This window comes from Euleptes europaea, chromosome 3 (genome assembly GCF_029931775.1).
Source record: "Euleptes europaea isolate rEulEur1 chromosome 3, rEulEur1.hap1, whole genome shotgun sequence".
Classification (NCBI taxonomy): domain Eukaryota; kingdom Metazoa; phylum Chordata; class Lepidosauria; order Squamata; family Sphaerodactylidae; genus Euleptes; species Euleptes europaea.
The window spans coordinates 41,469,455-41,495,574 of record NC_079314.1 but is presented as its reverse complement, the minus strand read 5'-3'; the positions used below and the strand labels follow the sequence as shown (position 1 = coordinate 41,495,574).

The window sequence follows — 26,120 nt, the reverse complement described above, 5'->3', positions numbered from 1 at the left end:
CAAAAATGAATTCAACGGGTAACTGACCCGACAAATGAAGCATGATGTGTTTGAACACATGAAGATGCCTTATCCTGGGTCCATCAAAGTCAGTATTGTCTACTCAGCCCGGCAGCGGCTCTCCAGGGTCTCAGGCAGAGGTCATTCACATTACCTACTAGCAAAGTCCCTTTAACTGGAGACGCCGGGGATTGAACCTGTGACCTTCTGCATGCCAAAGCAGATGCTCTACCATTGAGCCACCCGTGACATTTTTTTCTTCCTTTACTCCGAAAACAAATTCCGACTACCACACCGGGAAGATCTCCCTCCCACAGAGGATGTGCGTAGGAAGGGCTTCCTCAAACAGCTGCCCCTCAATGCGCATGCGTCACCCCAAACATATCTCCCTCCTCCTCCCGTGATTGAGGGTTAGGGGTGTCGGTCAATCGGTCTCCCCGTTAGCGTCAGGCGGGAGAGGTCGAGTCTGCGCTTCGCGTCCAGCGTTCCAGTCCCGCCCCTCGCCGCCTCCAGCCAATCAGCGTCGCTCTTCCCCTGACTGACTCCGAAGGGCTTCAGGTGAGCGCCCGGAAGCGTGTGGCCACGCCTGGGAAAGTGTGGCGTCTTTTTTTTATATATATATATATATATATAAATTTTTAATTGTTTTTTTAATAGTACAGTAGTTTCCATCATTCATTAAGATAATTATATAATATAAACAATATTTCTCTATTCTATATAACTAGTTAGTTCATATATTTACGTTGACTTCCCCTCTCTCCTCCTCTATCTATTTGATAACTTTATTGTCACCTTTGCATTTAGTTTCTAATTCAATACAATACTTCATATATTAATCAAATTACATTTCTTAAAATCTAAATCTTTGATCTTAATTACCGTAATCAATTGAATTAGAGCAAAACATAACCTTCAATGCTTCCCAATTTAAGTTCATTTTGACAATATATTGTCCATGCCTCCCATTCTCCCACAAATTCTGTGTTCTCCTTTTGATTTACTAATGCTGTAAGTTTAGCCATTTCTGCTAGTTCCAGGAAAGTGTGGAGTTTCCAAGGCTTGCGCGAGAGACTTTTACTTTGCGGGATCCTTTCCTTCCCGTTCACACAACGTGAATGGGGTTGAGATGCAAGGCAGGCCAGGTGCGGTGGTGCCTGTCGATTTAGTGGGCTTTACAAGGCGGTTGGGTAGATTTGCAGAGCAAAACAAAACAGGTCTCGTGGCACCGTAAAGGTAAAGGTCCCCTGTGCAAGCACCGGGTCATTCTTGACTCATGGGGTGATGTCACATCCCGACATTTTCTAGGCAGACACTGTTTGCGGGGTGGTTTGCCAGTGCCTTCCCCAGTCGTCTTCCCTTTACCTCCAGCAAGCTGGGTACTCATTTTACCGACCTCGGAAGGATGGAAGGCTGAGTCAACCTTGAGCCGGCTACCTGAACCCGACTTCTGTCAGGATTCTCTCAGGTCGTGAGCAAAGCTTTGGACTATAGTACTCAGCTTACCACTCTGCGCCACGGGGCTCCTAGTGGCACCTTACCAAGTAACATCCTAGTGTGAGTTTTAGGGTTGTAACAGTGTATTCCTAAGGAGAAAAGGGCAAGAGTCCAGTAGCACCTTAAAGACTAACAAAAATATTTTCTGGTAGGGTATGAGCTTTCGTGAGCTCACGAAAGCTCATACCCTACCAGAAAATATTTTTGTTAGTCTTTAAGGTGCTACTGGACTCTTGCCCTTTTCTACTACTGCAGACAGACTAACACGGCTACCCACTGTGAATTATCTTCCTAAGGAGAGTTACTCCAGTCTAAGCCCATTGAAATGAATAGGCTTAGACTGGAGTAACTCTCTTTAGGAATGCACTGTATGTCTCCAGGTAGGTCCTGGAATTATGACTGATCTCCAGAGTACAGAGAGCATTTCCCCTTGAGAAAATAAAAATGGTGGCTTTGAAGGGTGGGCTCTGTGGCATCACATCCCTGCTGAACTCATTCCGCTGTCCAAACCCAGTCCTTCCTTTAGGAAGCTGTGGCTCTGTGGTAGAGCACCTACTTGGCATGCAGAAGGTCCCAGGTTCAATCCCCAGCATCTTCAGTTAAAGGGACTTTGCTAGTAGGTGATGTGAAAGACCTCAGCCTGAGACCCTGGAGAGCCACTGCCGGTCTGTACTGATTTTGATGGACCAAGGGTCTGATTCAGTATAAGGCAGTTTCATGTGTTCATCGGCTCCACCCTGAAAAATCCAGGAATTTCCTAATCCAGAGTTGGCAGCCCTGCACTTTCATGAGTCCTAGCTCATTTCTTCACATACAACAGGAAGAATATTATTGTCCTCATTTTTACAGAAAATTAGAGAAGGGAAAGATGAAGGAACTGAACAGAGAGAGCCCTAGTGTAATAAATCAGGGGAGACACTCTATGGAGGAACTTGAACTCCTTGCCTTGAAAACCCCACCAGGGTCCGCCATAAATTAGATATGAGTTGATGGCAAAAAGTTATCTAATTTTCTATGCAAATGAGGTAAACAAGTTTCTTTCTTGTCCCATCCCCTTCCAGAGTCAGCTGGAATGTGTGAGCTAATTAACGGGTTTGGGAAATGACCTTGGCTAGTCTCTGTCTATTTGGAGGGGTGCTGACATACCTGCTAACAGATGGGAGAAAAGAAAAAAATGTTGAGAGGAACTTTCCTCTGAAGATGGCTTTTTTCTTGACCCAAGGCTACCAGATCTATGGAGGATAGTCTCATCATTTTGACTACTAGCCCTGATAGTCAAATGGGATTTTCAGTATCATACACATAGTGCCTCTCACAGTCCCTGTTAATGGGCTTCCCTGTGATATCTGACTAGTGGGAGAGAACTAGGAAAGACTCACTTGGTTTGATTTGTCACATTTAGTTTCTTACGGCAGATCTCTCTCCCTTGCCTTTATACTCTTTCTAATTCTAAGCACATTTGCTTGGCTATAATCAGCCAATTCCAGGCAAGAGGAGATGGTTGTCAGTCAATAAGGCAACTAATCTAGGACTGAATATTTGTTTTTTTTGGCATGGGCTTGTGCTCCACCAGAAGGAGCAGGCTTATAGTGTGGGGCTGTTTTTAGAGATCTTTGCCTACAGCTCAGGTCTGTTCTGTTGGAGTATGAGATACTTTCTTGCATACAGACATGGCCCCTTCTCTGTTCCCTGTTCCAATGTACATGTGCTGTCATCACGTCTGCTCTCAAAATCGAATTCTTCTATCTTGATTCTACCCACTGGTGTGCTCATCCCTTCTCAGGCTGTTCTTGTTCAGATATTTAATAAGCACACACAAGAGGGGGATGGACAGGATTTGTCAGGTTGTCTTCTCTCTCCGGTGCTTCTGGCCCACCCCTTCTTGGTCAGTGTCAAAGGGTCTTAAAGCCAAAGTCCTGTTTAAAGGGGCAGGTTGGGCAAAACCAAACCAAAGGGGCTGAAGTGGGAGTCCTCACACCACAGGACAACACTGCTACCTTGTCAGCCAGAGACCAAGGGACTAAGCCTAGCCCTCCCAGGTTCTAAGAACAAGAAAGTCAACCCTGCAAGACAGGTTGCTTACAAGGTGAGTTTCAAAAAACCATTATTCTGCTAGGTGCAGCCAATAAAGTATTAGATTCAGATGGCACTTTTGTTTAAGAGCTTACCCAATAAGTAAGCATTGTAAATATCACATTGACAAACAAGCAGTAAACAGTATTTTCAGAGTGGTTATCAAGAGGTTTCGGCTGCAGCGGATGATATTTTAGAAAATGATATCTTAGAAAATTGCGGTTTTAGGAAAAATCCCAAAATTGGAATGTCTGCCCAAATTTTTTTAAAGCTATAGTGTTTTGAAACATACACAACAAAGAAAATTCTCTGTACACGTACTTTTTGCAGAGGTCTATTGTGGATCCAGGAATAAATGAGATGGAATGTATCCTAGATTCGTGTGGCCATGAAACTGTCAGGCCTAATGGTCTCACTGGCACCTGGGTTGCCTCCCATCTCCCTTATCTAGCTCTTTGAAGATACAAGCAGTTTGACCTTAGTTTTCAGAGAAGAGGAAACTTCCATGATTCTCTAGGTCTCAGCATACCATAGTTTGAATTTTGACAAGAGACTACAAAAAGACCTAGTCTCTTGACAGTCACCATCTGTCCTGTTTGGCCACTGCCAGTGTTCACACACCATCTCCTGTTGCCATAGAAAGTCCCAATGCTGCCTGAGCTCTGAGTTTTTGCAATATATGGTAATTTTGGATGGCCTTGTTGTGTGGATTTGGCTGTCCACTTCAAAAGGCCAGCCTTTGGCTATTATGTATAATAGTTAATGTTTTGTGTTTCCTTTGAGAGAGGAATTAAAGTGATGGAGAAACAAGAATCTAGGTTCCTGTTGAGAGAGCTAATATCCTAACAACTGTGCTGACTTTTTTGCTGGCCTTTGCCATTTTTAGTAGAGTGAAATGCAGAAATTTAGCAGGTAAATTTTGGGGAGCGTTTAGCTGTACTTGAAGAGAAACTTCAGTAAATCAGGCTGCTGATAGGCCATGGGAAAAGTCAGGAAATAGAACTTATTTCTGTGATTGTTGCACACCATTCCCCCTTCCAGAATGTCTTTGCCACCCACCTATTGTAACTATTTGCACATAAGAAGTAGTGCTTAGAAAAACTCTGGTATTCCCTCATGACTTCACCTAATGTGAAATAGTATAATTGGTGTTTTTTCAGACATGAACAGTACAACATGATGGATGTATACCCTTTAGTGTAACTCCTTAAGGACTGCCCAAAGGTGTTTGCTTATGTTCTGTCCTCAAAGGTGGTAGAAAACAGTGCTTTTTCCTGTACACAGCTGCATTGCATAACAAGCCTACTTCCGGGCTGCTGTTTCTTATTACAGAGAGATGTTATCAGGCATAAATCAGACCCATCCAGGTGGGATTATTTATTGTATTTATTTACTCACTTTATTTATACCCCACCTTTCTTCCCAATGGGGACCCAAAGTGGCTTACAGCGTTCTCCTCTTCTCCATTTTACCCTCACAACAACCCTGTGAGGTAGGTTAGGCTGAGAGTGTGTGACTGGCCGAAGATCACCCAGCAAAGCTTCTGGGGCAGAGCAGGGATTCGAACCTGGCTGTCCCAGATCCTAGTCTGACACTCTAACCATTACAGCACACTCAGATTGGGTTATCTGATAGAAGATCTCAGGGTACATCCACATTTAAATAATTTGAAATAGCGTGGCTTCCCCTAGGAGTCCTGGATGTTATAATTTTCGAAGGGAGCTGAGATACTTTCAACTGAGAATTTTAGCCCTCTTATGGAATTATAGTTCCCAAAGTGCCTTGCTAGGATGCCATGACAGTTCTGCTCATCTAAGGTTAAAGGGTAGGCATTTGAAGGAGAAGCCATTGGGTTCCAGCCATGAAGTCCCTCTCTCCTTCCGCAGTACTTATTTGTAGATGATTTTCATAGTTTGCCGTTGTATTAGATTGGTTATTCTTAACTGGGAGATCTACAAATCTAGGAGAAGGGGAATCAGAACTTCGAGAGGCTTTTAGGAATTTAGGCAGCCCTCTCTCCCCACTTGCAATGGCTTCTGATGGCAAGTGGAGAGCTGTTCTATACAGCTCAGCCCAACCTTGAGGATAAAATCCCAGATTTCTCCCCCAGGCTCTTCAAAATGGCACGCAGCAAACTGGAACCCAGACAACATCAAGGAGTTGACTGACAGCCATTGGACACAAGTTACTCAATGGATGTATGCCTGAGACCTGTGTATCACATGCATAGATCACGAGTATACCAATGTAAACAAAGTTGCCCTGCCCTCCCTGTTTTGATGTCCTAATCTTTTCCCTGCAGCTTTGGTGAGCATTCAGTGATGATGTGGTTGGCAGGAGGTAGTGGATTAAAGGTTAAGAAGTGGGCCATTCTGAATTTTGTGATGCCCATTTATTTGCTTTTTTTAAAGTTTGAAAGCAGCCTTGACAGGAAGCCCACCGCCCTTCACAGCTAGAAAAGAACAAGTGTTTAAAAAGACTGCATATTTAGCTAGAATCCACTTTAGCAGCAGTATGGAGCCTCCCTGAGAGTGTGTCATGTTTCCCAAGGCAAACTTGGATGCTCCTGTGGGAGTGGATCCCCTTGGCAGGGAAGCCCACTGCTCAAAACAGAGCCCCTCCCAGACTACAGATCTTCTCCATCTGTTCCTTGGGAGAAGATCTGCTACCCGGGTCCTAACTTGTTTTCAGCTTGCAGCCTGAAGCTCTCCTTCCAGCAGATCTCCTTGTGAGTAAACAGAGTGAATTTCATCCTGTAGGTTAGGCTACGCTTGTCAAGCATGTTTCGTCTGTTTGATGAGTGTCAAGAGCTGCAGTATGCCACCAGGAAACAAGGGGACAAGGACAGATAGCATGCTCTGTCTCCACATAAGCAAGTACTGTTTGATGCAAAGATGCCCTTGCAGGATTTCCAACCTCCAGGCGGGGCTGGAGATCTCCAGGAGTTAGAATGGATCTGCAGACTACAGAGATCCATTCCCCTGAAGAAAATGGCTGCTTCGCAGGGGGGACTCTATGACATTATACCCAGCTGAGCTCCCTTCCCTACTCAAACTGTGCCCTCTTCAGGCAGCACCTCCAAAACTCCAGGAATTTCCCAATGCGGAGTTGGCAACCCAATGCCCTTGGCATCCTGTCTGCAACATTAGGGTGCTGTCACTTATTTTACATCGTGTTAACTATATAAAGAAGATATTCTGTATGAAATCAAAAGGAGCTGCAACTCCTCACTTTGGAGAGCCTTGCATAGCAGGAGTTAAGTCTGCCCTCCCACATTCTCTTCAATGAATATTTTGCCCAAGATGCATGGTTGAGTAGGGTGTTTAAACAGTGCAAAGGGTGCTGTAGTATCAGCTGAACTACCAACTCGTATGAAATGAAGCTGGATATGCTGATGGTCACAATTTTAAAACTATGATGCAAATTTTTGCATAAACGAGCGTTTGCCATCTATCCAGCCATTGGATTTTGAGCATTTCTTTCATGCTGACATTGTGTAGACTGTACTTTGTACCAGGTCATCGCCCTGCGGGTGAGTGTGCCAAGGGGCCTTCTGTTCTTGGCATTGAGGGCTCAGACAAACTTTGTTTGCTGCCTTTAACCTGCTTTCCAATCGCTGTTAATGTTGCATATGGCTTTTGACATTTCTGTTGCTGTGGCAATGTCATGTTATTGCCACGCTTGAATATCCTTTGAACTGCAACGTGTTTAAAATACTATTTTTAAATATATGGTGGTTGTGACAGCACTACATTTAAAAAAATAATCCAGTGATTATTCAGTAAACCTTCTAGGGAGACCATCCATAAAGAACAACCTTGCATTATTCAAATTAGTAGAAATGCAACCCCCCCCCCTTAATATCTCCTTTGTGGCAGCATCTCATGCAAAATATTCTTTGTTGAGAGGCTGACATCTTCATAGGGCTGTCACACCAATAATCAGAGGGAGCAAACCTAAGCAGGTCTACCCAGAAGTAAGTCCCAGGTTGGGAAACTTATTATTAGGTGTACTCCCAGTTAAACGTCCTTAGGATTACACCCAAAACTATTAATTGTGTGTTGAACAATTTATGGAGTGGATAAAATAACTGCGAAGGGAAAAGCAGTTTCTTTGTAGCTGATTGTCTGGTGTCACAGCAGATATTTATTTTATTTACTTCGTTTATGCCTTGCCTTTCTCCCCAATGGGGATCCAAAGCAGCTTACTTCATTGTCATCTACTCTATTTTAGACTCACAACAACCCTGTGAATTTGGTTAGGCTGAGAGTTTGTGAGTGGCCGAAGGTTACTCAGCAAGCTTCCGTGGCAGAGTGGGGATTCGAACCTGGAGTCTCCCAGCTCCTAGTCGTAGTCTAAATAAATGTCTGTGCCTGGTCTTGAGGGAGGAGTATGTTACCCAAATGACTTACACATGTGTGACCTCCAGGTTTGGAGCATCCCTCTTGCGTGTCAAGAGTACACACATGTTTAAATTAGGGACCACTGCCTGTGTATACGAAGGTCCAGAATTTGGGAGTAGCACTTCACCATGGGAATGCAAAAGTTCCCAGAAATAAAGCAGGTGAAAAAAGTATCGGTCTAAACCTTTATTTAGAAAAATAGATCAAGAAAAGCAGAAGGCACTCAGAGGGCTGCAGGCTCACTGCCCCCCCCCCCACTGCAGACCTTAACTCTAGACAACCTAATACCTAAGCAATAAAAGCACATTATAAAGATGGCCAAATAAAAACATACAAGCCGGTCTGATGTGGTGAGGGGGCCCTGGGGATCCGGCTTGGAGGAAGAAGGAAGAATCAGGGCAGAGATCTGAGGTCGGCTCCAGCTCTTAAAGGCTCCTGTGTTCATGCTATGGAGGGGCAGTAGCGAGGAAGTTCAGGAGAATGGCTGCTACTACAACAGAATGGCTGTTACTGCAAAATTCTGGGGTTTGCGGGGGGGGGCTGTATTTATAATGTAAAAATGTTGATTTGGAGCCAAACATTTTTTGAATCTTACTGGCCAATTTGAATTTAACTGCCAGACGGGAAAATTATAGGTGAAAAAGTGACACAACGAAGGCTGGGGGTGTACAACTGGAACAAACTGGTCTCTGGCTGGTCTAGAGAGTGGACAAAGAACTGGGTGTGAACTGATGATTGTATCCTGGGAAAACAATAGGCTTAAGATAGGGATGATTACCAGCTAGATCCTTTTGTGCACTGGATCATAGTTAATCCTTGAGATATCACCTGCATTTTTGAGTGGGGAAGGGAGTAATTCCTTCACCTCTCAGGTAGACCTATTCAGGCTGCTTCCCTTTTGTTATGGTTGGAAGTACATTAAGGCTGGAATTGTCCAGGAGCCCCATCTTAATTTTACTAAAATGTGGGGTTCCCTTACTAAAATATGGGGTTCCCTTATGGTATCAACGGTGCAGGCCTCTTCTAAAATGGTGCCTTCTACCAACAGGTTTTGAAAGTTTTTTTTAACTTGTGTTACAAAAATTAATCCACTCTCCTATCAAGTCAGGAGGCACCTTTTAATTAATCAGAAGTCTGAACTAACAAAATGATGAATATCGTTACCCTAAGCTAAGTTACAACCTGTTCAGGAAAAAATTGTGATCCTAGTTCTGCATTTTGGCCTAGATTATCTTCTGATCTCATTTGGGTTCCGTGGCACCATCCTATTGATCAAACATTCTGTTGAGATGAAGGCAGAATGTTGTCTGAAGGCAACATCTGGTGAGATACAACTGGCCAAAGATCATCCAGTGTCCAGTTAACCAGTGTATTATGCGCTTGAAGTTGTGGACACTTGTTGTGTTAACATTTGCTGCAGGAGTAATTTTTTCCATTTAAAATAAAAAAGGATGAATGGTCTGACTTGACCCTGAAGGCAAATATTGACTCTGGTTTGTAACAGGGCAGACTTTGTGCTGGGGGTGACAGACCAGCAGCCCTGAAAATGGAAGAAGAAGCATCCACTCAGGCTCCGAAATCCACCCAGGAATCCATCCTTAAAGAAGAGGTAGGCACTGGGATTTTTGGGGGGCATATTATTTCAAAGCTACATTCTTTTGTGCAGTTGTTGGGCTGTACAATACAATATATTTTTGTTCTCACAAATGCAGTATTTCCTGCTGGTGAGAATACAAAAATAATTTTCATGCATTAACAGGACCCTTTTTAACTTAAGCGGAGATCTTGCAGGTCTTACTTTTTGTCAGGATAAGAGCCATAATATTGGGGGAGTGGGAGTTATTCTTTGTGATTGTTCAAGAAACAGGGATTGTGAGATATGTTGGAAATGAGAAAGGATCTGCACTAAAGGGGTTCTGATAAAGAGGCATTCTGCCATTTTCTCTTCCTTGGTCATGATCAGACACAAATGAGTGCTGCTCTGTCCCATTGAAGTTGGTGGAATGGACATGCTCTTACACGTGTCCTAGATAGTAACCAGGTTGTCAGCACTGAAGATAATTCAGTTACATTAAGAGAGTCCTAGAAGCCAGAAGTCATGTTTCTGTTGACTCTGAAAGATCTGACTACAGTTTGTGTTCTGATATGCCACTATTTACATCAAACAGCTCATGCATGAGATTCTTTTTATCTTCAGAAGAAGTTGTGATGCTGAGCAAGATGGGACTTTCTCCCATGTGTGTAAGTCCACAGCTCTGTGGAGAAAACTTTTTGATCATCTGTGGATCTGTCGACTCTCATACTCAGCTCTTTAATTGGTGCTTTGCAAATGGTCATTGTTTGCATTTTCTGTCATTAAAAATGTAGATGGCCCATGTGAAGGAAAGGACTTGCAAGCTGTTCTCAGGAGGTTGGAAAACCCTGTGGCCGTCCCAAGTTTCTATTCAGCAATGCCACCCATTTCCTTTACTTTTGGGGTGGGGCATCAAAACCAAACTGGGAAGTAACAGCTGCCACCAGAAGCTCTTGAGAGTGTCTCTTGCTAGATGAGCTACACATTTAGCGCTCTAAATCTATGTTGCTATTTAGAGGATTTGCCTAGTTTCTATGTCTACAGCTTTGTTACTACTATCTAGTGTAGGGACGATTTATTGCAACTTTGTAGTTTTGAGTATTGTGCTGCAAGGATGGTGAGCTTACCCACTTCCCCTCCCAGTCACCACACTTCAGATGGTAAGACCAAATAGTTGTGGTGTGGTTACAGAGATCAGGCTTAGAACATTCAAAATATAAGAAAGTTTAATAAAAATGAAAAGTACAAATAGTAGTAGAAGAAGAAGAGTTGGTTTTTAAATGCTGACTTTCTCTACCACTTAAGGCAGAATCAAACTTGCTTACAATCTCCTTCCCTTCCCCTCCCCACAACAGACACCCTGTGAGGTAGGTGGGGCTGAGGGAGCTCTATCAGAGCTGTGACTAGGCCAAGGTCACCCAGCTGGCTTCGTTTGTAGGAGTGGGGAAACCAACCCGGCTCACCAGATCAGCCTCTGCCGCTCATGTGGAGGAGTGGGGAATCAAACCCGGTTCTCCAGATCAGACTCCACTGCTCCAAACCACCGCTCTTAACCACTACACTATGCTGGTACAAGCATCAGACTGAGCAAAGGTACAAAGAAAAGGGGAAAACATGCAATCCTTTCACCCTTTACTCAGTCCTAAATGATGTTTAACTACGATAGAACCCTCCGTGCTCTTACTAAAGCTAAATGACTTATATTACAACACTTGAAAGATAAAAGCCCAACTCTGGTAAATCAATGGATAGAGGACCTTAGAATTCTATCAGTATTTGAACATACAACATATAGACGGCGATGGCGCATGGATTTGTTTTTAGATATCTGGAAAACATTTATAGAAACTTATGTCTAGTCCACCACCATTGTTATATTTTTGTTTTTATGTTTATACTACCTAAGTTTTTTTGTTCGTTTTTCTTTCTTTTTTTTTAGGAAATAAAAAGAGCAAAAACTATGCTAGGTTACAGCGTTTAAAAGTGCAGCATTACCTTTGTTCTCAGACTCGAGACTTCTTCCATTGTCCCTGGCCATGTGGACATGCTGAAGTCCCTGCATGCAATATTCAAAATGAGACCACACCTAAGATCTATACAACGGCATTACAATATTACAATTTTGTGTAATACTGCAGATAATTGCCCAATCTTTACTACTGCTTGGTCACTGTCTGGTGCAGCACCTTTTCAAAACGCACCCAGTGATTTCTTTCAACATTTGCCCAGAAATATGCACACTTTTTGTGAGTCTGGAAGATGAAGCTCCCCCCCCCCAGTTTCCCCCCCTTAGTGGTTAAGCAGCTCATCTAAAACAACTGAAGGTGAACCCAGAGTTCCCCAAGGCCAGCTATTGAATCGGGCACTCATTCCATCTGATGGCCCCTTTATCACATTGCTGGTACTTTCCTCATTTGTATTTATTTATTGGAACGTACCTTCCAGTGCGGTATAATCTGTTATTAATGTCTTCAGCACAACTTTGCTTGCTTTCTCCTTTAGAGTTCTGCTGTTCCTTTTGCTGGATTACTATTTTCTCCTCTCTCTCTTTGTAGCTGATGTTTCTCCTCCTCCTAAGGTCATGAATGATTGCTGAGGCTGAAAGTTCTCCTTCCATTCTGGGTTCCAGATTTGCTTGGACAACCAGTTCTTAATGGCCCTCAGAGGTTGGGCTTTCAGCACTGATTCTCTCCTGCTGGTTTTGTTCTGTCCTCTTAAATTGCTTCTTTCAAGTAGATCTGCACGTTTGAGTGGATAACGTTAATTGACTAATGCATGAACTGCATATAGATTAAGATCCTCTACCTGGTAATGGCAGAAAGTGCCATAAAATCACAGCTGACTTATGGCGACCCTGTTCAGAGGTGCTTTGCCATTGCCTAGCTCTGCATGGGCTGAAAGAGTTCTGAAAGAACGGTGACTGGCGCAAGGTCACCCAGCAGGCTTCACGTGGAGAAGTGGGGAATCGAACCCTGTCTTCCAGATTAGAATCCACCACTCTTAACCACTACACCACGCTGGCTCTCCTCCCAGTTTACTGGTAGACATAACAACAAGCTATAAAAACATGCAAATTGCCTTGCTGGGTCAAACCTAGGGCCCATCTATTCCAACAGCAAGTAGAATCCATATGCTTCAAACACAGTCACTGTGAGTTCTGCAACTATTTAGGCCACACAGATGCACCATCTTGATCCTTGCAAATGTTAGCCGATTACTGTTATTCCATGCTGTCGCTCATTCGACAGAATGGAAAAACAGGCTAGATTGTGCCACAGCTCACAGGCAGACCTGACATTTCATGTGTCTAATTTATGATGCAAAATGTGGGTTTTGTTCTTGCTTGGTAATACGCTGATTTATGGAAAGATGATCATTTCATCATTGATTAATCATTTAAAACTGTTAATATGCTAAAAATTCATATTGAATAAACATTAGTCTTTAAAATCCCAGTGTTTTGTCTTGCTGCCATAGACTAGCCTGACTATCCCACTAAAACAAATGTTTAACCCTTTAGCAGCTCTACCTCCAGTATTGTTGGCTGTGTCTGGTCCTTACAGCAACTCTTTTAGGTGACAGGCCAAAATGTTTCTGCTTACCCAGACTAAGAGGCTGATGTTTTAATACCCTCTTTATAGTGTGCTTTTAAAACTTAAAAACGGTTACATGAATTTTAAGCGCCTCGGTGGTTTATGTTTTTATGCTCCAGCTGAGATTTGAATCTTGGGTTTTAATTAACAACTTTTAATACTTCATGGTTTCATTATGATGTGTTTTATAAGTGGCCTCAGGCTGGTTCCCTGAAGAGTTGGCATAAAATCAATTCTAAATGAATAAACTTGGAAATATATGACCAAACCTCAGTCATGAGAGAGCTTCACCTGTGGAATTAGCTAATTAGTCTCCAGCAAGTCCACAAAGGCAAACAATCTTGAATCTGCATACGTGCTTGCGTTCACACCTTGTTTTGTTGGAGAGGAACATAATATGCTAAGTTGATTCATCTAGAGCAGGGATGGGGAACCTCAGGCCCGGGGGCTGTATGCGGCCCCCAAGGACATTTTTGTGGCCCTTAGGAGCTCCAGGGCACTGCCGCGGAGGCGGGGTGCAGGGCGGTCCTCCCCGAGGGTGTTCCTGGGGCTGTGGCTTACAGGGGCGCTGCGACGCCCTTTGGACCTCCTCTCGCCAACTGTCAGCTTTTGGTCGGCGAGAGGAGAGGGGAGGGATGCTTCCCCCAAGGCTGCTCCTTACATTGTAAGCCCCTCTCGCTGCCTGTCGGCTGTTGAGCAGCGAGAGGGGGGGAAGAGGCTGGCGGCTCCCGGTGGCAGAGCATGCATGCGGGATCCGATTGGGCTTTGGGGGGGGGGGGCTTTTGTGGACTCTGGGGGGAGAGGTTATGGAGACTGGGGCCCGGTCGCCCGGGGTTCCGTGCGCCGCCGTGTGTGTGGGGAGGCTGGGGCCTGGCTGCCCGGGGTTGGCGAGTGTGTGTGTGGGGAGGAAGGCTTTTCTCTCTTCCTCTTTTTCTGTCACTCTCCTTTCTCTCCCTCTTTCTGTCTCTGTCTTTGTCTCCCTCCGTCCTTTTCTTTCTTTCCCTCCATCATTTTCTTTCTTTCTCCCCCTCTCTCCATTTCTTTCTCCCTTTCTTTCTCTTTCTCCCTCCCTCCCTTTTCCTATTTCTCTGTTTTCCTTCTTCCCTTCCTCCCTTGCTGATCAACTATGGGGTGCGTCCCCCTGGCGCCTCGTTTGCTTGGGCCCACCGCTGGCTGCCCTCCCACCTGGGAGGGGGGAGCGGGGGTGCCCTGCAGGCCGTCTGTGTGGCCTCCCCTGGGGTTGCCAACCTCCAGGTAGTGGCTGGAGACCTGGTAACCCTAGCCTCTCCCCCCCCACACCGGGAGATCTACATCTGGTATGGCCCGTGAATGATGTCATAAATGTGCAAATGGCCCTTGGCAGGAAAAAGGTTCCCCACCCCTGATCTAGAGCATTTCTGAATTAATTTCACATTGCAAACAAACCATGCATTTGTCACCATTGTAAAGATAAAACCGTGGCATGTATCCAGCCACACAGTTCGGAAGACTTAATGCCACTTAAGACTTCAGAGGAAGGAGCAGCAGTTTCCAGCAATTCCCCCCTCCCACTGCAGACCCCAACTTTGCCCTGATGCTGTTGCAGAGGGTCTTCTGACCACCAAGAACAAAACGTTGGGTGGGGTTCAGTGGATTGCAGCAGAAGGGGGAAAGTCCTTCTCCACAAAGTTCATATACTTTTGGTTACATGTACTCACTGGTGGGCAAAATTCTAGCACTGTCCATGAAAAACAGTTCAGACATAATGTCCCAGAACTATTATTCCACATTTTCATTCTCAATGTTGTAGCTATTAAAAAGACAGATAAATGTTCTCATATGTTCAAGCTTGCAAGGATTCCTGAGACAGGTATATGACCTTTTCCCTAGGATGAATAAAGCAAAATGTAGATGGTTCTCTTAATTTTGAACTTAAACGTGTCTTTCAGTATTCATGGTGGGCACTTTTTAACTCATTTCATATTGTGTAAATGATGGAAACCTCTCACCTTTGCAAAGAGAAAACAATTGTCCTTCTGCATCTACAGATAAAATTCAAAGAGATGTTCTTGTCTTTGGCTTCAGTTTTCCATACTGGTTACAGTATCGCTAGCAGGAAAGCATTAATATTTGTTGTTCAGAATCAGGATGCTAATTTTTCACTCATTTAATTGACGATTCTCCATTTTTAGACTATTACAGAGAGAAAGTGGGTGAAGCTTGAACAAACAACGTATGTCGATCCCACAGGTAAAACAAGGTAAGACTTTTTTCTTTATCAGTCCATACCCTTGTATCTCTTTCCTAAGGTACTGGGTTTGATACTGTGCTCTAGGAAACGTCTGGGCATCAGAGGCTTATCCTTTCCTTTTATCCCTTAGAATCAGATACTTATCAGGGATTTCTTCAGTGAGAAAAGCTCAGTAATACCGAACCAACTTCCCTGAAAAACACTTGACACCACTGCAGAGCAGTAGGGATGGTTGTTCTATGGTGCTGGGCTCTGGTTGATGCCAAGTGGGCAGCCTCAAGCAGGAGAACAACCTGAAGGAAGCAGTCAGAGGACCAAAGCTGGTGCATAGGGACACATGGGGAGAGACTGTCCTTAAATATGTAGGTCCTAGGCTGTGAAAAACTTTAATGGTCATAACCAGCACCTTGAATTGAACTCAGAAATAAACCAGCAGCCAATGTAGATGTTTTATAATAGGCAAGATATGTTTCCATTGGTTAACCCCTGACAATAATCGGGCTGCTGCATTCTGAACCAACTAAAGTTTCCAGCTCGTCTTCAAGGGTGGTCCCATACAGTGCGTGTCAACAATGGTCCAATCACAGGGTTATAAAACTATGGTTTAGCGTAGTGAGGTTATTTGAGTCTAAGAAATGGGAAAGTTGGTGAACTAGATTCAACTGATTGAAACTCAGGGCTACTGCATGAACCTCCTTTTCAAACCGTAAGGCTGGGTCCACGAACATCCTCAAGTTCTTAACCAGCTCTTAACTTGCTCTGCAAATTGAGACTCCACTCCATCCACCTTGTGGATCCAAGCTGGCTGAAACATCAGCCTTCCCAACCAGCATCACCTCTTTCTTATTTGGATTCAGCTTCAGCTGGTTCTGCCTTAGCCTCTTGGCTCATAACCAAGGTGGATGTATCTGGATCTTAGATAATTAAATACAGAGCTGAGTGGTGATCTGCATATTAACGATGTCCAACCCCAAAGTCCTTGTCATTCTCATAAGGGGCCTGAGAAGGCTTTGAACCTTAAGATTCCTGTGTCCTGTCCATCCTTAGCATGAGATCAGTGAAGTTAAGGTGAATAAGAACACACATTAAAGAGTGAACTCAAGAGAATAAAGTAAGGTGTGCACCTTAACATGCTGCCATTAGATGTTGGCATCAGAGACCTGGCTTACTTTGGTAATTTGGAGTCACTGCCGGTATGTTGCAATGTTCTCTGTCTCTGCTGCTTCAGTTGAAGTCGTGCTTCTAACCCTTGTCTCCCCTTTTTTGACATTTAGATTATAAAGTATTTGGGCAGGGTTGTACATTTTAGTTATTTTCTAAAGTTTTTCTTAACTTTCGCTCAAATCCTCATAGCCACAGAACTAGCTAGGTGACTTTAGACTGATCAGTCTTATACTACTCAGTTGTTTTGAGGATAAAATGTGTAAATGTGGGGGATGGGGGATATCACAGACTGTACTGAGCTTCTAGGAGAAAGGGTGAGATAAAAATGTAGGGTAACAAATATATTTCATAGTGTAAGCATTGATCTTAATTGCTTTGGGGTGTTATGCCTATATTTACAGTGCAGCTGCCTATTTGTCTTAAGTTACATAGGAAGATGACAAGCAACAACAGAGTAAATTATGCACAGTAAAACACACTATTCAAATTTGTTTAATTTGCATGCTTTATTCAAGCTGCAGAATTCATCTTTTTGTTGTTGCAGGAGTAGAGTTGACTTGGTGCAAAGTTTTGGTGAGCTATTATTTTTTAGCATGTCGACCTCTGCATTATGCCTTGAAATCTGCCTTGTGAAGCAGAAAATTCTCCATAAAACCTTGCACAAATCCTGCAGTTTACAAATGGCCTTAGCATATGGCAGTGAGAGATCTCTTGGTGGGAAAGGGCTTTAATAACTGTTTCATATTTGGAATTAACGCCTCCTTAATCTTCTGCCTCCAATTTGAACAGAGTATGGGAGACTGTAAAGCGCACAACCAGAAGAGAAGGGGTTTCAGCTGATGGTAAGCAAGTCAGTTCAAGTCTGATAACACATGCGAAGAAATCAGAATACACATAATGTGGGTGAACTATTTCCAAACATTCATCGAACTCCAGATATTCACTGTAACATGTACACACGTATAAATATATTTGAATTGTTGAAATTGTCCTCTATGATAGTTTTTGCTTGCTGTACTGCTCCTAGTAATGAGCAGAAATGAGTGTCGACAGACCTCCAGACCAGCTCCTGGAGTAAAAGGAACAAACCCACTCCTTTATTGAAATGGGTGTGGTCTGGATAGGGAGGTGCCATGCAAGCAAGCATGGTTCAGCACTAGGGTTGCCAACCTCCAGGTACTAGCTGGAGATCTCCTGCTGTTACAACTGATCTCCAGCTGACAGGGATCAATTCACCTGGAGAAAATGGCCTCTTTGGCAATTGGACTCTATGGCATTGAAGTCCCTCCCTTCCCCAAACCCCGCCCTCCTCAGGCTCTGCTCCCAAAACCTCCTGCCGGTGGTGAAGAGGGACCTGGCAACCCTATTCAGCACACACTTGGATGCTTGTGGCCAGAGTACCAGGGTAGCTTGAAAAAAGGACCCCCGACTCCTCAAACCAGGGTTTTTCAAATAGTGTTTGAGAGGCAGTTTCTCAAGGGCTCTACAAGGAGAAGCACAGTCATTGGCAGATGAGTTTCCTGGACAGGGACCTGGCCTGCAATGGCTGAACTTTCCCAGTGGGGCTGCGGCAGTGGGCTTGGGGACTCATGCTTTCAGTTCATGCAGAGCAACAGTGAGGCCAAGCATGCCTCCTGTGTAAACTGAGCATGTCCTTTAGAACATACTGCAGAATCCTCCGTGGCACTCAGGGGTTCCAGAACAGTGTTCTCAACTGATAGCGTGAGCAGACCAGTTGCACGCATAGCCAAAGGCATTTCCAACCTCCATCAGTGCGTTTTGTGGACATGTTTTCATGACTCTCTCCTCTGTGTTGGCAGCGGTCACTATTATTCCTGTGTTGCAAAGGACTCTCCACTATGACTGTGTGGTTCTAGTGAAACAGTTTAGGCCTCCCATGGGTGCGAACTGCTTGGAGTTCCCAGCAGGTGAGTGGCTGCTCTGCCTTGTTTCCTGTTTGCTAATTTTAATGTGAGACCATGGCTGTTTTCCAAAGCAGACCTTATACTCAGAAACAGACCCATAGTCTTTGAATCCAACCCCTCAGCAGAAACTCAGCTCTGAGGGCCTCTGCAATATACTTTTTTGGGGAAGAAATAGAACCTGAGAACATACGAATGGCAGTAGGACAGTTTTGTGCTTTCTCTCCCCCCCTTTTTTTTTGGCAAGGCATATATATTTACATGATCCTTCCCAATGCCTGTGTCCTTGCATCACTGTTTCTCTGTAATAGAGTTCCAAGCCTCAAGCTGCTGTGTTGTAAACAGGTCAGCAGGAGGTTGGGCAAATGGAAATGGCACCTGACCAGTCCCACTGGGGCTTACGGAGCTGGCTGCTTTCTACCTTCCTTTCCCCCCCCCCCAACTGTGAGAATGGGGAAGACAGCAGGGCTTCAGAAAATCACAAACTGGGGAAGGCTTTTGCTGTGATTATTATTAAGAGACTGTAAACACAGGTTGTTTATGGATGGGAGTTTTACCTGAGGCTCGTTGCTGGCTGGACCCACACTTCCCTGTTGGGAGTCTATGCACCAGCAGTCTCCTGGCTCAAATCAGAAAGTATTTGAGTCCCCGCCCCTTGAAATGCTGCTTCGTAATTGGCTGTAGTGAGAAAAAAGTTCCCTCCCCCCGAAAACCCAATTGCGGCATAAAAAGCATTTTAAGAACATAAAACGAAAGATGGAGCAATCAGAAATTAGGGGGTGGGGAGAAATCCAAGCCTTGGTTTTAAAAAGCCTTTCTTCTGCTCAGAAAGAGGAAGTATTTGAATCCCTGCCTCTGGACATGCTTCTTTGTAATTGGCTATGAGCGAAAGTAAGCTTGCATGTCCCACACTTTGCCTTATGCACAGAGATTTCACCCGGGCTAAACTCAGGAGAGAGGGAAGAATTGGGTTAACAGAGGAATGGGAAGTCCCGGGATTTGTGAGGGCTGGCAGCGAGGTCATCTCTAATGGAGACAACATGCATAACAACCGAGACAGATGGGGGTGTGTGAACGTGAGTGAAAGTACCCATGCATAAACCACCACAGTGAGCAGTGTCAGATTTGCCTTGCAGGATTTCTCAAACCTTTAGTCCTTTTTTCACTCTAAATGGCATTACAGCTGTCTCTTGGCAGTGGGTAGGTTTGCAGACCTCCATATGGGACCTGGAGGTCTTCCTAGCCCTGCTGATATCAGAACATCCCTTTTTATCACAGCTGATTGTAGTTCTGATTTGCATTACAGGCCTAATTGATGAAAATGAAACTCCAGAGTGCGCTGCTTTGCGGGAATTGGAGGAAGAAACGGGATATAAAGGGGATATCCTTGAGTGCTCTCCAGGTGTGCTATAGTGGTTAAAGTGTCAGACTAGGATCTGGGAGACCCAGATTTGAATCCCCACTCTGCCATGGAAGCTTGCTGGGTGACCGTGGGCCAGTTATACAGTCTCAGCCTAACCTGCCTCACGGGATTGTTGTGAAGATATAATGCAGGAAAGAAGAATCATGGAAGCTGCTTTGGATCTCCATTGAGGAGAAGGGCAGGGGTATAAACGAAGTAAATACATACAATTGTTCAAAAGGCCAGGATTTAGAAAAAAATAGTGGCATTTATACAGCAAGATCAAATTGACCTGGAGAAGTGGGTGGGACTGATAAAACCTTGTTTTCCTGCCTATTCAGCTCTGCATGCCACATGTTCCTCAACCTTAGGGACTGTTTCATGTCCCCTGTATATATATATTTTTAAATTGCAGTGAATACTCTGAAGGTGCTGGGGTCACTCCCCACCCCAAATGGCATTGAAAAGGAAACTGAAATTAGTATGTGGAGCAAGGGTCCTTAACGTGGTGCCCATGGCACCCACAGACATTTTTCCTGGTGCCCACCAAGTGTTTTTAGAAAGTGGGTGCCCAGCAAGGCTTCTGATGGGCCGTTGGAGATTTGATTGGCAGTTGCTGCCACCACAGCGCAAAGCTCTTCACTATGTGACGGAAGGTGAGCTGCAACAGCCGTTTGGTAGCTGGCTTTGCCTCTCGCTGCAGTCGTTTTGTGGCTACACCCACCACGCTGTATCAGAATTCCAAAAGTACCTGCAGGCTTAAAAAGGTTGGTGACTCCTGATGTAGAGTGACATTGACAGACTTGAATTTTCTTGCACCAGCATGGGGTATTGGTTAAGAGCAGTGGAGTCCGATCTGGAGAACCGGGTTTGATTCCCCACTCCTCCACATGAGCAGCGGAGGCTAATCGGGTGAACTGGATTGGTTTCCCCACTCCTCCACATGAAGCCAGCTGGGTGACCTTGGGCTAGTCACACTCAGCCTCACCTACCTCACAGAGTGTCTGTTGTGGGGAGGGAAAGGGAAGGCAATTGTAAGCCGGTTTGAGCCTCCCTTAAGTGGTAGAGAAAGTTGGCATATAAAAACTAAGTCTTCTCCTCTTCCTCCTCCTCCTCTTCATGGTGTCTTTGCGGCTGTTCTGTTCCTTTCCTGTCAAAGGGAAATGCTTACTACAGGGTTTTTTCTTGGTAGTTGATGGCATCCTCAAGAGTTTCTTCTTTTTTTCTTTCTTGTTGCTGGCTTTGGGGTCTATTTGACCCATCACCAGATTAGTAAAGTACGCTTCTTGTTTGGGCAAGGGACAAAGGGGAGCAGAAAGATAGCAAAAATTTAACTTAAACAAATCAATGTATTCAAAGCATTTTGCAATCTGTAGATGCAAATTCCAATGGAAAGAGGACACACACACACAAGAGTGTAATGACCTTTCTTACAATAAATACATGCCAGAATTAGGACACCATAAAAAAAAAAAAACATTCTCTGTTGGAGTGACGCTAACATCTCTAGCACCTGTACAGAGGGGAAAATCCCAGGCATGCCTGCTCTTGGGAGGATGCACAGCCCTTGCCTCCACACTGGCCCCTGCCGCAGCTTGGCAGAGCCCTTGCTGCAGCTCCCGCACAGGGAAGTGGGTGCAACAGGGGCAGCTCTCCAAGGGGATCCTTTAGGATCGTGCCCCCAGTCACGGCCACACTGCCCGTTGCAGTCCAGTTGCTGCACCATCCAAGTTTCTGGATCCCAGCTTATTCTTGGGGATTGTTGGATCTGAAGAATCTGGTGACTGGCATCAGCATGGTTCTCTGTTATGCAGCACAGTTGTGGGTCTGGTTCCTTGTAATGATAGATTACGTAATGTGCTTTGTACATTTTGTTTGTTGGAGTAAAGCTTTGCCTGCCTTTGGATGAGGGAGGATGTGTTGGCTCCAGAAGTTCTCCAGACCTCTGGTTCCCATTTCTCAACATGCTTTTTTTTTAGCGCTGTGTTTGGACCCGGGCTTGACCAACTGCACGTCACACATTGCGACCGTCACCATCAATGGGGACATTCCTGTCAATCTGAAGCCCAAACAAAGGCTTGGTGAGTCTATCCTCTTTCAAACAGTTTCTCTCTTCCTGGTGTCAAAATAATGGTTTCAAAGACTAGAAGGAAAACCTGTAGTTCACTCTCCTTGGGTTAGATGAATTCTTAACTGGGACAAATGAATTCTTTCCTCCCTCTTCTCCCTACACACTGGTCCCAGTGTAGCTTCAAGGGGGCAGGAGGCTGCTGTGCAATGTGTGTACCCCCCATAGGGGGTCCCCTGGGACTGGAGGTCAAGTGAAGCAGCTGGTGTGTGTCTTGGAGGGCGTCAGCTGAGGAGACCAAAGAGAGGTACTTCGGGGCACAAGGAAGGGAGGCCTGCTGGTGGCGGAGGACTGGGGAACGGGAAGGGTTGTTCAATAGAGTTGAACTGAAGGGCAGGGAGGATGGAAACAGGCCCAGGTTGTGATTAGGGCTGCTGGGAAAGAAACTGAAAGGTGGAGTTCTGTGGAGACAGAAGTGGCTTTCTTGGTCTTGTGGTTCTCAGATATTCTTGAGTAGCTGGCTTTTATGCTTGGGAAGGACATCCTGTATAAATTCAGACTGAAGGATCTTGTCTGATAGGTCGGAAAGTCAATCACCTCTTCAGTAGTCCTGAAATCTGTGCGTCTTTCTTTTCAACCACCCAGATTTGCTCCTCTTTGGAGACCTAAGAGGATATTTCTCTTGGCCTCTGGAGCCTTAGTAGTCGTGACACCAAAACAAAACAAGACAAAACATGCTTAGGCATGTGAAAAACAGCAAACCTCTCTGGTCAGGTGACATCCCAAAGCAGGATGCTGCAAGAGAGCTGTAATGCAAACGTTCAGGATCTAATGCCCCCAAACATGCAATTTCCTGACTGTGTGCTTTTTGTTTTCTGTATATAGGTGAAGGAGGTATGTGGTATACTTAAGTTCACTGTAGCTGGAACAGCAGATAAGTATGCTGCTTGTTGACTTTCAAGATATTTGTACTGGTGGTTAGTAGCTGTAATTTCCTTGCACTCTATTTTGTGTCATTTTGGTTGGTCCTAAATCAAAGGCATTACCCAGCTTTTGTTCCTGTTTTTGGATTTTTCAATAATCCACTGGTAGGTGTGTGAGCCGCAGTGATGATTCAAAAGGATTCCTAGTGCTTCTAGAGATGAGATGGACATCTAGGATGATCTGCCAGAAAGGGATCTTAAATCCAGTCTGTTAATACTTGTTTCAATCCCTTCAAAGAAATATTTTTAAGTCACATTGGAAAGTAAAAAGAAAGGATTTTTGTGATTTCTAGGGTCTTGAAAGCCAGCATGGTGTAGTGGTTAAGAGTGGTGGTTTGGAGCGGTGGACTCTGATCTGGAGAACTGGGTTTGATTCCCCAGTCCTCCACATGAGTGGCGGACGTTAATCTGGTGAACTGGGTTGGTTTCCCCACTCCTGCATCTGAAACCAGCTGGGTGACTATGGGTTAGTCACAGCTCTCTCAGCCCCACCTATCTCATAGGGTGTTTGTTGCGGGGAGGGGAAGGAAAGGTGATTGTAAGCCGGTTTGATTCTTCCTTAGGTGGCAGAGAAAGTTGGCATATAAAAACCAACTCTTCTCAGCAGCAGCCAACTGCAATGCTGGGCCCAGCCACTGAGGCCCTTGGGCTGAAGCCAGACCCCTGTTAGTGGCTCCCTGTGGAGGCCAAAGAGCTGTGGGGAGAGTGGCATCTGCAGCAGTGGACCTGGCTGGGGGGAGCGGGGGAGGCACAAACCTTCCACTCACTGATCATTTCTCAAGAGTGACCCTCCAGGGAAATCACAGTTCTAAACAATGTTAATAATTATTTTGCCCGATTATCCTAGTATAAAATGCTATCTTCTCTCACCCTCCTTGCAGTCACTGGGGCTGTTCTTCGTCTCCAATGGCTTGTGGGGCAGGCAGGCATTTGTAGAAGACCTTGGTGGAGGCTGTGAAGCCCTTAGCCAGGAGACAGAGTCACGATGGTCTGTCTTCTTCAATGTGACTTTGAAACTGTCTTGAGGAGCCCAGAGGCTAGCCTGGTCCCAATTTCCTTCTGGGTCCTAAAATAGTTAACTCTCACATTATTTTTAATTTTTTTTTTTTTAGATTAAAAGGAGGTTGCCTTGTAGAATATAGCAAAAATGAAGTTGTGACTTGATTTTTCCGATTCTTTTTCCCGTCAGAATTTGTGGAAGTAGTTACGCTACCGAAGAATGATTTCTTGCAGAGAATTGAGGGTAAGTGTAGCCAGTGAAGGAAAGCTTCAGACTTTGGCAGATGTCTCAGATATGAGCTTCGTCAGGATTTTCTGTGAGATTGTGTGACTATGGTTTGCCAGAGAAGAGTTGCTTTTCATCATGAAATTTCACTTACATGGCATCAGTCTTCTTAGCAGGAGTACTTAGTCTGTATTTCTGTTACCGTCCCAGTAACTCAGCAATAAGTCTGCTTTTTGGGTTTTTTTTCATGTCTTCACAAGCTTGGGAAGCGCGTGGTAGAATCCAGATTTGAATTCTGTTCCACTCTCCCCATGGGTCGTTCTGGCTTGCCTAAAAGCACTCAACACTTCAGTGCTCACTTTTAAATAGTTCGGATGGCTAAAAGCTTCAGCATCGTCCGAGGTGTCTGTAACTACATTTTTTTAAAACCTAGGATGCCATCCGTAGGTTAGGCATGGCTGGATCCAGGCCACTCTATGTGCTCCCATCAGAATGATCCTTCCCAATGACTGCCTGTGAAGCCAAAATCATTTTTTTTTAAAGTGTGGCGGTTTAGCAAAAAAGATGCTGGAAAAGAAAGTAATAGCCTAGGCAAATGGCTGTTTTTTTTAATGAAGAGGAGTTGAACAATTACACAATCAGGAGAGTTGTGGCATTGCTCTTGCTGCACTGCACTACTTCAGCCTGCAGTTGGAGTGTCATGTTTACATTCTCTCTCGTATATATAAAAACCAACCTCACTGCATATAAAAATATAGTATGTCAGGGAAAACGCCAACCTGTTGCACTGATATGCTAGTGTTCTGTATATGGAAAGGTTGTCATCTGGCAGAGCATTTGAACATACCGTTCCCCCACCTGCAGTCTTCAGGGGTCCAGTCCAGCAAGAGCGGTGCCACAAAAAAACCATACATAAAAAGAATACTTATTTTTAGTGTACAAATGTGCTTTGGCTTGCAACTATGCCTTAGAGAGCCAGCGTGGTGCGGTGGTTTGGAGTGGTGGACTCTGATCTGGAGAACCAGGTTTGCTTCCCCACTCCTCCACATCAGCAGCGGATGCTAATCTGGTGAACTGGATTTGTTTTCCCACTCCTGCACATGGAGCCAGCTGGGTGACCTTGGGCTAGTCACACTCTCTCAGCCCCACCTACCTCACAGGGTGTTGGTTGCGGGGAAGGTGATTGTAAGCCAGTTTTAGTCTCCTTTACGTGGTAGAGAAAGTCGGCATATACAAACCAACTCTTCTTCTTCTTAGAAGGAATATCTGCATTAGGCTGAAATGTTGCGTTCTGAATTCTGCCTTTAACCGAGTGTCTAATAGTTGTTTGAACTGTATTCAGTGCATATGAGAGAAATCCCATGATGTGCACATAGATTGTGCTCTTTTTAGTGAAGCCTGTTCTAAAAAATTTTTTCCCCCCAGAGCTGGTGGCAGTAGAGCACCTTATAGTGGATGCCAGAGTTTATACTTATGCTTTGGCCTTGAAGCATGCAACAGACACACCGTTTCAAGTACCATTCATGAAATTCTGACGGTGTCATTTTTAGTCCTTTGGAAGCTTTTCCTTTATCACGTCGAAGGGCTGTGAAGATCCCACAATGGCAACTTTTCACCGAAGGTACTCAGTTCCATCCAACGGCAATCCTTAAGACAACCATGGAAGGGTAGTCTTACTGTCTGAAAGACTGCATTCCTCTTAATTCACTTTTGGTATCTGACTGACTAGAATTGTCTGAGAAAAATAAATGTCTTACATGCTGTCTATAGGATCATGTCTACACTTTATTACTGGAGATTCAAAGTTTGAAAGGTCTGTCTTTCACTGGTTTGAGATCTTGCTTTTTTGGAAATGGCTTTCCTTTCTCTGAACTACCTAAATGCATTGCTGAAGCAGCTGCCCTCGTTGCACAAGAAACTTCTAATTGTACAAGAAACTTCTAATTGTAGCATAGGTTCACCCAAGAACTTATCACTAGCACAGCTA

At 44.6% G+C, this 26,120-nt stretch overlaps 1 protein-coding gene across 1 annotated transcript; it reads left to right on the top strand.

The window, feature by feature from the left end:
* The first annotated feature begins 8,101 nt into the window (after positions 1 to 8,101).
* NUDT5 (nudix hydrolase 5) lies at positions 8,102 to 25,743 on the top strand. The gene is made up of 10 exons (XM_056846468.1): positions 8,102 to 8,143; positions 9,478 to 9,582; positions 15,311 to 15,378; positions 17,323 to 17,375; positions 18,354 to 18,461; positions 19,762 to 19,857; positions 21,837 to 21,938; positions 22,811 to 22,819; positions 24,098 to 24,151; positions 25,559 to 25,743. The coding sequence occupies exons 1-10, from the start codon at positions 8,102 to 8,104 to the stop codon at positions 25,666 to 25,668; spliced, it is 747 nt and encodes a 248-aa protein (XP_056702446.1). The 3' UTR covers positions 25,669 to 25,743.
* The last annotated feature ends 377 nt before the right edge of the window (positions 25,744 to 26,120 follow it).

Excerpts from the sequence above, each read along its gene's own strand:
- NUDT5 (XM_056846468.1), top strand. The coding sequence starts at position 8,102 with ATGGGAATGCAAAAGTTCCCAGAAATAAAGCAGGTGAAAAAA. Across the intron at positions 15,379-17,322 it reads GATCCCACAGGTAAAACAAG|AGTATGGGAGACTGTAAAGC; the intron begins GTAAGACTTTTT and ends CAATTTGAACAG. Across the intron at positions 24,152-25,558 it reads TTTCTTGCAGAGAATTGAGG|AGCTGGTGGCAGTAGAGCAC; the intron begins GTAAGTGTAGCC and ends TTTTCCCCCCAG.